Source organism: Carassius gibelio, chromosome A9 (assembly GCF_023724105.1).
Source record: "Carassius gibelio isolate Cgi1373 ecotype wild population from Czech Republic chromosome A9, carGib1.2-hapl.c, whole genome shotgun sequence".
Lineage (NCBI taxonomy): Eukaryota > Metazoa > Chordata > Actinopteri > Cypriniformes > Cyprinidae > Carassius > Carassius gibelio.
The window spans coordinates 30,576,340-30,587,771 of NC_068379.1; the positions used below are offsets into that span (position 1 = coordinate 30,576,340).

Below are 11,432 nucleotides of genomic sequence, written 5' to 3' on the forward strand. Positions count from 1 at the left end.
TTACTGCTGCTCAGCATCAAACAAATGACAAGATGTATATATATAGATCCATAGAGAGTCTTCTAGTTTGATATTGGGTGAAGGAGCTCTTTAAATACCAAAGCATTGATCTTTGAGATGACATATTGAGAATGATACACGTGTGTATATAGTCAACCTGCAATGAGGTGATGGTGTCAGATACATAAATGGTCTCAAATAAAAGAGTACCATCTGATTGAATTTGTATATTCTGAAGTCTGGTAATGACATTTAGCCCATCAGATGCACTTAGAGACACTAAATGACTGATAATAATAAATCCAAGTCTGTTTAGTATTGCTGACAGCTGATTTTATTCATGAAAAGTCATGTTTTTTCGACATATACACACTCCATTCTACTGTAAAACATTCATATTATCTCCACATTGCCACTGATTTAGTGCAACATAATTCATTTCAGAAAAGCTTGATTCAGTTTCACATTAAAGGGTTGATCGGCATGACTGAAAGAGTAGTGAACACACACACACACAAACACACGTACCTTATTCACAACAACATACTGAGTCTGAATTTTTCCCTTTTTATATTGCGATTCCATTTCTTCTCAGGTTTAGTTCTCACACCGTAACATATTTGAAACTAGAAGCTTGATCAAATTTTAATATCCCAAGTTAAAACAAATAATACACAAATTGGATTAAAGGACAAACCCAATCTTGACATTTATGCAAAGTGATGGAAAACAGAAGAGAGTTTGCACTGAACTTCATAGTAAGTACTGCAATAAACACTAATACAGTTATTTTTTATCAAGCCAATATTTGTGTATGATAGAAGGTCAAAGGTGAACACTTTCTGTCTGGGATCAGGACTCACAGTGGCGTTCCCGCACCTTTTGACAAATGGATTTCAGTGTCTGTTCCTGTTGTTTGTGAGCACTGAATAAGGAATTGTAAAAATTAATTGATTGGAAATTGAACTCACAAAGAGCAATTTCTAGGCAATGTAATATATTCAAGCTGAGTATAACTAATAAGAAAAGTCCAATTTATATTCTCCAGGTTCTCCATGATTGTGGGACCCTGATACTATTTTCATTGTTCTCGCATTGCCAGCAGCTTGTAAGTTTGTTTGTTTATTCTGAATATGATTTATAAGATTTGTTTGTGAATGTGAATCACTCAATTGTCCATTAAATAAATTAACAACTAAACAAAAACAAATAAAAGAAAATACAAGAAGCACTGAGTCTGTGACTCTATGTTCAACAGGATGCAAAATAAATCCAAATGATACAAACTATGTAATTACTTTAACAGTGTCTCTAATAAAATAAAATCAAGATCAACACATGTTCATCGTCTTCAAATAAAATCTAATACGCTTTTTGGATTCATAACATTTTCGTAAAATCTCAGATTTTTGTGGAAAAAACATTTAATATATTATAGAAATAAATCTTAATATAGTTTATATTTTATATAATTGAGTGAAGATTATGATTTTATTGTTATGATTATGATAATCATGACCATAAATTTATTCTCATATATGGGGAATAAATACATTTTACAACAAAAACCTTCAAATAACATACTTTAGATTCTCATAAACATTTAAATGCAGCAGCTAACATGTTTGGCAACATATTCTAGTCCCTTCAGAAAAAAATGGCACTTTTATGAGTCATTTCCATTCCATATGATTGATCAGTAGGTATTTTTCCAGGCACATCTTGAACCAGCTGATCTTTGCATGAAGACAATTAGCACTAGAGTACAGAATTGAATTCACTCTGCAATTTGGCTGTTATACCATTCTCTTGCATTCACAGGGACTGAGTTTTCCCCTTAAAACAAAAAGCTATGAAGAGGAATTTGTACTGATGCATGCGTACGCTATTGTATGCGCTGAAATCTGCAATATATAATACATTCCTGGAGTTAAACACAATTACCGCAACATATCAAAAGATGTCAGGTGTCAGGGAAAGCCAAACCGTATGAGCTTCAGTGCACTGGGAATTCTTGGAAAAAGTCACTCCCTAAAGCTGTGAGGGCTTTCAATATTACAATAAAATCAATCCACTTTAGTTTGGGTCAAAACACTTTAGTAAAAGACAAAAAGCGTTTTGTAAATGACGGCACTAGAGTGAGAAAACTAGAGTGCTCAAAACTATTTCAGTCAATAGTTTTCATATATACTGATAATTACTACATTACAACTAGCAGTAATAAAAGTATTACTTATGCCATAAAAACTAGTTCAAAAAAAGATATACACCATTTTCCACAAATCTCAAAGCCCTGGTTCACAATTGGAAGACACCACAAAAAATACACATTGACACAGTGACATTTTTTTATGCGTCAAGTGATGGACAAGATCGCTGTCTTTGTAAATTAAATATAGTCACTCTTCTCAACCATGATGGGTCCAAAGTTTCTGACCATTCGCTAGAGATCCAAATGCTAAAATTGGTTTGTCAAAAAGTCATAAGAAAAAAGTAAGGCCATCATCCTGGACAAAAACTCAACTGCACTGTGCATGCTGGCTAACAGAGGTACAGTAAATGTGCTGAAATCCATTATGCTTTGTATGAAAGTTTTGAAGGTGTGTGTGTGTGTGTGTGTGTGTGTGTGTGTGTGTGTGTGTGTGTTTCTTGTCTCAGAACTGACCCCAGGTGTTGAGGCCAAAAGATCCTGTGCTTGTTATGCTAACACAAACCATATATTAACCGGTCCCCTAAGAGCCCACCAAGGGCAGCTTAGAGGTGCTGGGATGTCCTGAGGCTGTGTCTCTCTCTGTCCTTATCCTGGAGAACCCCGGAGCCATCTCTCATCTCGTCCTGTGCTGGAGCTCACTGAGGGATGGGTGCCGCAGGGGTGCCGGGTGTTGAGGGGGTAGTTGGGGTTTGTGGAGTGCTCTGGTAGGAACGTAGAAGGACTTTGTGCTTTGTTGCCACCCCGGCCCTGACCCGCTGCTGCTGCTCCAGGAAGTCCTTGAGGCGTGTGGTGGTAAACGTGAGAGTCTGTCTCCGCAGTCTCATTAGATAAGCGTCCTGCAGCCAGGAGTTGTTAAAGCAGTCCTTAATGGTAGGACGGGCCCTGAAACACATCATGCACACAAGAATCAGTTAACATGTCACAGTACACAAGACACTTTGCTTGGCGAATACTGAAAGCTACATGACAAATTGTGTATACAATGCATATAAAATATTGAAATGATTTAGAAACCAACATAATTCTGATTAGATCCTCACTTGCAATTATAGATTATTTTTCACTTTTTTCAATAAAACTATATAAAGTGGTATAAAGTTTGTTTTAATTAAAATCAGTAAATCAGTATAATATAGTACAAACGACACAACTAAGATGCAGGTATAAATACATTTATAATATTAAAATATATTGAATGACCATCATGAATGCTGATTCTAATTAGATTCTCACTCACTGTTAATTTTAATTGAATGATTTTCACTTTAATGCTATGGTGCATAATAAAAAAAAAAAAAAAAGTTAATAATATATATTTTTGTTCATTGCTATAATGAAAATTTGATTTTCTTTCTAGGTTTTCAGTTTTGGATGAAATGTGACCCAGACATGACAGGTGCTTTGAAAGGTTTCTTGAGATTTACCCCAATGAATATTTTTTAAAGCGTTATTTTTTCAAACTCACCAAGGGTAGCTACACAGGATCTTCTTGAGGAACAGAGAGGCACTTTGGGACACATTTTGGTAGAGCTTACTGAGGTCAAACTTGGCGGCCTGAATCCTGGCCTCTGTCTCCGCAGGGTCATTCTCAGTGAACGGCAGTCTTCCGCTGAGCCTGAATGGTGTACAGCATGACAAAAGCTTCGAGTTACACACTAGAGTAGCATTCATGTCAAACATAATCATAGGCACTGACAGCTCACAAGCTCCAAAGAGCTTCTGGAATGTCAAGACAAAACGCAAGAGACAAAACATAAACTGTAACAATACAAATGCTCCCGCTGACAGAGTGGACAGCACTCACATGATATAAGTCAATACGCCAATGCTCCAGATGTCAGCCGGTGGACCCACCACATCTCCTTTCAACATCTCAGGAGCTTTCAGTCATCAGTAGAGATCAAAACATATTAGGAAGTGTGAAGAAATGCACAATTACTTACAATAAATACATCATTCAAATAATAAATGAGAAGGAAAAGGAATAGGAATATAACAAAAGAACTCAAATTCAACATTTAAGATTTTTTTTCGGTTAGCAAGAAAATGTTAAAAAACAATATTTTAAAAACTGTCTTACACATGTAATCCAGTGTTCCAATGGGAGGGGAGAACTGCTTCAGGAACAGCGGATTGAAGGTCTGTGCACTACCAAAATCAATGATCTTAACCACGTTCATGTAAGTTACAATGATATTGTCTGGTTTGATATCCAGATGCAGTATTCTCCGGCTGTGCAGGTAGTCCAGACCCTGAAGTATCTGTACGATATACGCCACCACGTCATCCTCTGAGTATCGGAACCTAGAAAGCCAGATAAAAGATAAGAACATAACAACCAGAGGTATATACTTCATAAACTTCATGCTGGTGGAGAAACTTTTAATGTTCTGTCACTCATTCAAAAGAAGATATTCAGAAAAATAAAACGTGGGTAACCTGCACACCATTGACTACTTTGAATACTATGGAAGTCAATGGGGACCAGAAACCAATGGTTACCAATGTTCTTCAAAATATCTTCTTTAGTGTTCAGCAGAAGAAAAAAAAAGAAAAAACTTGTACAAGTTTGAAACAACTTGAGAGCAGGAAAATGGTGGGAATTCCCCATAGGGGATTTTTTTATGGGGGGATATTTTTTTAATATGAGGGCTGAGCTGTTGTTTTTAAACATATTTGTACATTTCTAAACGTTTTTCAGGTAGGTCTAACAGACTAGTAATATTCAGGTCCAGAAATTGTCTGCTGATACTATTGATGATGAAAAGTGCAACATGTGGGCTGTCGCAGAAAGCAGAAGGGCAAAGTATACTTTGGGCTTTAGGTTGCTGTCACTTTAAGACCTCATGCACAGATCTACTACACTGTTACTTGCAAAGATGGGCATTTTAACATAATTTTGCATTCTTTTTTTCCTTTTTATGTACAATAAGGCACAAAAGATGACTCAATCTGACCTGTCAATCAGACTATAGAGCAGCTCTTTCCCTGAGCAGCACTCAGAGATGAGCACCAGGTAGCGTGGCGTCACGTAGGCCTCATGCAGAGCCATGACCTTCTCATGATGGAGGGACTTCAGTATATCGTACTCCTGTAACACGGCCTGCTTGCTCTCAGGCTCATACGACACAATCTTGGCCATGTACAGGTTACCAGTGGCATTTTCATGACACTCTCGGATCACACCAAAACGACCTCTGTGGTGAAGAAAAACCAAGGGGATCAATGGCTGTCAAGGTCAGATTTACTGATTTATTTCTTTTATAAAAATAAAAAAATATTTTTGTGATTTTATTTGCTTTAAAAGTATTTATATTTCCCTAATTAAATATCACTTGGTTTGATATTCTGTAATATTGTTAAAAAAACATCCATACATTTTTAATTGTTTAAAAGTGTCACTGTATAAAAGAAGAAGTTAAGTAAGTACTAAGTGTTTTTCCACCCTTCGGTCATGCGTTATCTTGCTTAGCTTCCCAGGACTACCACTTGCGGAACCCCATAAAAAAAAATAAAAAAATAAACATCAGTAAAAATCAATCAATCAATAAACTTAAAAAGAAAAAAGAAAATATGCATGTCTGAAAATAAAGTAACAAAAAAAAATCTTAAAAAAAAAAACAATTAAATAAGCACACAAATAAATACAAATATAAAAAAATTATAAATATTCACATCTATAAATAAAATAACTAAATAAAAGTAAAAAAAAAATAATACATAAACCAAACAAACAAAATAAACAAATATAAATAAAAACTAAAAGAATAATAAATAATATTTAAATAACATCAATACATTTGAAAATAAAACATAATATAAATACAAAATTGAAAGTCAAATTAAATAAATAAATATGCATGTATGAAAAAAATGAACTTAAAAAAAACTCTCAACAACTTTGAACAGCAATTACATCAAAAGCTGATTTACATGATGATAGACTGTAACCATTTTTAAAATAATACGATTCTAGTTAAGCGTTTATCATGTTATGATAAATGGATTCCAGCTACTTTTGTATCTGATGTTGTTTTGATTTTATTATTTGATGTTGATATGATAAACAGCCATAAAAAAATTAATTTTGTGACACTGGTAGAAGGTAATACCTTGCTTTCTCATCCATGAATGTGTATGGTTTCTGTGGGACTCCCTGCCTTAGGGTCAATTCTCCAGGTTTTCCTATAGGGGTCCTGCGCCCTGTAGGAGTGATTTGTCCAGAAGGAGTGGCTCTCCCACTTGGAGTCGTACGATTGGGTGGGCCAGTACCCTCCCCTACGGGACTCAGACTTGTAACTAACACCACTGGTGGTGAGAGGGCAGGAGAAGGCGTCTTTGGGGTGACTGGGGTCACATGTGTTGTGGTGGTGGCCGGGACATACATAGGCACTGAGGAGATAGGCTTGCCGATAGCAGGCGGAGGGGAGACTAGAGGGGGCGGGGACACCGGAGGGGTTTGAGGAGGGGGGCAGACCGCATTGACTGGGGTCTGAGGTTTGGGCAGAACGACAGGTGGTGAGGGTCTGGCAGGTGGAGGTTGAGCTGCAGGGGATGCTGGGGAGGGTTTGGCCATAGTGATGTTGAGAGTAGTCTTAGCTTTAGCTGAGGTAGGAACACTAGGGGATGGAGTTCGGATATCAGGCACAGTACGATGACTCTGGGGAAGGGTTGCAGGGGAAGGTGTTGTAGCTGATGCAGGAGCAGGAGGTGGAGACACAGGCTTTACCGGCTGTACTGTAGAGGGCGCTGAAGTCACCGGTGGTGCTGCAGCTTGTTTAATGGAAGCAGGCTTCATTGCAGGTAAAGTCATGGTGGAAGTTACCACTGTAGGCGCAGGAGCCGGAGCTGATGAAAGTGTCTTGACAACAAATGTTCCACTAGAATTTTGGGATGCTGTAGAAATAACGTTGAATTTGAAAAATGAAGATGCACAAATGCATAAGTTCTATTCAAATTTATATTACACTATGGTTAAAAAGTTTGAAGTGGCTGCAAACTATTTTTAATTTAGTCTTGTATGCCTGCCAAGGCAGCATTTATTTGATCAAAAATATGCAATATTTTGAAATATTACTACTATTTAAAACAACTGTTTTTCTATTCAATTTAATTTATTCATGTAATGGCAAAGCTGAATGTTAAGCAGCCATTACTCCAATCTTTTGTGTCACATGATTTTTCATACAACAATCCAATATATTATTTGGTGATTAAATAAAATGTATAAAATTTATTTGAAATATAATATTTTTGCAGAAGTTTAATCTCACTGACCTCAAATTTTTTGAACAGTAGTCATATTCTATTACATTATATTCAAAACCATGCATCCAATTGCTGTATTTTATGTCTGTCATTTTGTAGAAGCAGCCAATTTTTGTGACATGCCATTCGTTTTCGAAGAACACGAAAAAAGTTTATTATTATTATTATTATAAAACAAAATGCATTAAATATTGTCACACCTGCATCAAAAATAAACATGGTTTTGTTTAGTTAATTATTGGTTGCTGACAGCATGAAAAAGATGAGCACCACAAAACTGTTGTGCACCTGTTGGGTCCAGGACAACTTTTTCAGACAGATTGCTGTAAGGTCCCTGGCCAGCCTTGTTCACACAGGCCACTCTGAACCTGTATGCAGCTCCAGTTGGAAAGTCCGTGACATTGTAGTAACAGTCAGCCACACCTGTGGCTACTATCAGCCAGTTAGTCTCACCTACAAAAATAAATATTATATTGTTACTTGTAAAGAATAAGAATGGTTTGCAACACTTATGTTTTCCAAAAGAGGGCAGTAGAGCAGAAGGAAGTGATAACTGTTTTTCCTCTACACTCCCTTTCACAGTTTTTTTTTTTAATTAATTTATTTATTTTTACACATAGACAAAACTAATAGCAAGAAAATCTAGGCAATTAAGGAAAATCAACATGTCACAGTATTACCATTATAAAAAAATAAAATGTTTGCATTTAAAATTTATACTGAGGACGCAACTGACAATCTTTTCAACAATATACTTCAGGAATCCCACTCTAAATCACCAAAGTAAGATAAACAATGAATGCTATCAACTAACCCTCTCTCTTCCTCTCCAGAGAGTAGGTGCACGGTGCCGTGGTGTCAGAGGGTCTCCATACCACCAGAGCAGTGTTTTTATACTTCTGATGAACCTCAGGTGTCCCAGGACTATTAGGCAGACCTGCAAAATAATATTCAGTGTTCACTAGTAGAAATTATCTTATTTGATGTGTCTTTTGAAGAACTGTTCAATAGTTTGGGGTAAGTGAATTTTTATATATATATATATATATATATATATATATATATATATATATATATATATATATATATATATATATATATATATATATATATATATATATATATATATATATATATATATATACTTTTATTCAGCAACCACATATTAAACTTGTCGAATGTTGCAAACAATTCCATTTGAATTATATTGCTTTGAACATTCTATCCATCAAAGTATCCTGAAATATATTAAGCAGCTAGAGTGATTTCAACATTGAAAATAATATTTATTAATTACCATAGCAGCATATTAGAATGATTTTTGAAGGATCCTGAAAGGATCACTGAATCCTGGAGTTACGGCTGCAGAAAACTAAGTTTTGCCATCAAAAGAAAAAAATTCACTTTCAACATATTCAAATACAAAACAGTTATTTTAAACTGTAATAATATTCCACAATTCTACAAAGAGACTTGCTTCAAAAACACAGAAAAAATCTTACTGTCCCCAAAACTTTTGAAAGGTAAGTGTCTGTTACTGACTTTCTTAGAAACTGGATTGACAAACATGCTTTTTTTTTTAGCTGATTAAACATTTTAGAGCTGAACATAACCAGAATATATATATTTGCTAAAGAAATACTAAATGTTTTCCTTGACTGTGGGAAACCTGAAGGTAAAGGGATATTATAATAGCCAGATTCCAGGTATGCAGAAATAAATATATAATTAAAATAGACAAAACTGTCTCGGGTAAGGCAGCTAAATTATATTTGCACCTCTGCTAGCAAGTCACCTTTCCATATTAATCAGCTTTGTGAAGCACAAAAAGGTGTGAATAATTTATGGCCTGTTGTTCTAGGAGAAAATAGCTTTGAACAATGATAAGAAGTGCATTAGCCTGCTAACAATGTTAGAAAGCCAATGGCATTTTTGTTCTCAAGGCTAAAATAGCTCCTTCCTGAGTCTAGCTGTGCACCATGCACTAACGCTTTAACTTTTCTTTCACTGTGTCCCACTTTCCTCTCTGCTCTAGCCTTTACTTTTCTGAGAATTTCGGGAATGTTGCATTGTAGCACTTCTCTTATTTTCTTCTTAAGGGGTTTTCACACAGACAGTGCCTTTCTGCAACAGATCATATTTCATTCATTTTCAATTAGAGCTTGGCAATGCAATAGCCCCTGTGACTAATCAAGTTTGAGAATGATGCATAAGTGATGCATAAAATCGAATGCATAACCATGTCAGAAATTTTCAGTATTTGAAGTTTGAGTTTGACTAGTGTATTGATGATAATTCTTTTTCATGATATGATTTTTTTGCATTGCTGCATTTTATACACAACTATGTTCCCCAGCAGAATATAATGTTGCTTTGGATAAATGAATACAATTTTTATATTTTAAAGTCTCAAAGCCTTCTCTGCTTTGTTTTTTTTTATCTATTTCTCATTTATTAGTCCTTCCTTTATCAGACTCTCAGTTTCTTATTTGCTTCTTGTCTTAAACTTACGAGCAAGGGACACGACACATGAGCTGGTGACAGAGGCCAGTGCATTTGAAGCCACACATTCATAAAGGCCTGCATCCTTCTTGGTGGTCTTCATAATCATCAGCAGCTGTCTCCCGTCAGGACAGGATATCATGTTCATCCTTGGGTCGATTATAAGTGGCTTCTTATCTGAGATAAGACAACATTGAAAAGCAAAATTGTTCATTGGGAACTTTAACTTTTTCCAAAATCATAATGTCAAAGCCACAACCTATTGTGCTCTAATGTTACTGTTGACATTTAGGTGAAAAAATATCCTTCTATATATAGCCAAAAAAATAAATAGGTTTGGTTGTGTCAGCAACAAGACTATGAATGCATCTAGAATTTAAAGGATAATTTAAAGAAATAATATTAATAACTTATCCTATATGCATATAATATTAATAACTAATCCTATATGCATGATCACAAACAATGTTATTGTAATCCTGCTGTATAATTATGGTTACTGGTTATTTCACCCTCTAATTCATTGTAAAACAATTTTCATTTTTTTTATAATTAATTTAATGTCCATTTATCTAATATTATCATTTGTTTTAACCCTATTTAACCCTATTGTGTTGACCCTATCAAGGTTTATTTTGTGATATTGACCAGCAGACTGTAGATTATCCCCTATATGAATATAAATGACAGTCAATGTAAAGAACAATATGCCAAGAAAAATATGCATTTAATCATTTTTCTTAGAATCTCAAAGTACTCCATTTCGGCTGAGACCGTATAATGTGAAAGTCTTAAAGTCCAAAGAACATGAAGCCAATATAGTGAATAAAATCTCTACAGCACTGAGATAATACACTTATACTTATTGCAAAGTTATTTTATATTCAGTTAAGGATATTGCACTCAATTTAGGTCAGAATATATTCTTTAGTCCCATAGAAATTTATATTAAATTTGAATCAGACCTTTCATCCATGATATGTGTGGGTGAGGACTGCCAGCAGGGAGGCAGCTAAGAGTGACGGGATCTCCCTCCAAGAGAACATGGTCCCTTAGTTTGATATGGAACACAGGAGGGAAGTCTAATTGTTGAGAGAATCAGTGAAAAGATTAGTGAGACAGGCACTATAATTTATCTCCCACAGCTGTGCCAAAGCAAGTACATATGCATAATTGATTCATTGATGGCAAACGTAAATCTTTATGACAAAACTGGAAATAATCACATAGATGTATCCTTTTGTGCAAAAGTTACTGTCAAATGCATAAATTAAATGTGCAATACCAGATGTTAGATTTGTATACTGGCGAGAGCGAAGAGAGCCATTCTCCCTGGCAATGGAAGCTGGGATGTCTGGTTGGGAAACCGTCTTATCTCTTTTTCCCATTGTCAACCCCCAGCGGTCCCATCGTGATCTGCGCTCAATTTCTGCACCTGTAAAATAAATCA

General features: G+C 35.4%; 1 protein-coding gene across 1 annotated transcript in view; it reads right to left on the minus strand.

Moving 5' to 3' along the window:
• Positions 1-311: 311 nt before the first annotated feature.
• LOC128020150 (striated muscle preferentially expressed protein kinase) overlaps positions 312-11,432 on the minus strand; it is a 73,675-nt gene continuing 62,554 nt past the window's right edge. Inside the window, exons 31-41 of the mRNA XM_052606830.1 lie at positions 11,268-11,417; positions 10,948-11,064; positions 9,992-10,159; positions 8,295-8,417; positions 7,769-7,933; positions 6,325-7,108; positions 5,170-5,409; positions 4,293-4,516; positions 4,017-4,092; positions 3,678-3,827; positions 312-3,094 (exon numbers count right to left, since the gene is read on the minus strand). Coding sequence (XP_052462790.1) covers positions 2,848-3,094; positions 3,678-3,827; positions 4,017-4,092; positions 4,293-4,516; positions 5,170-5,409; positions 6,325-7,108; positions 7,769-7,933; positions 8,295-8,417; positions 9,992-10,159; positions 10,948-11,064; positions 11,268-11,417 — 2,444 coding nt within the window. The 3' untranslated portion in view covers positions 312-2,847. The remainder of the gene's footprint in view (positions 3,095-3,677; positions 3,828-4,016; positions 4,093-4,292; positions 4,517-5,169; positions 5,410-6,324; positions 7,109-7,768; positions 7,934-8,294; positions 8,418-9,991; positions 10,160-10,947; positions 11,065-11,267; positions 11,418-11,432) is intronic.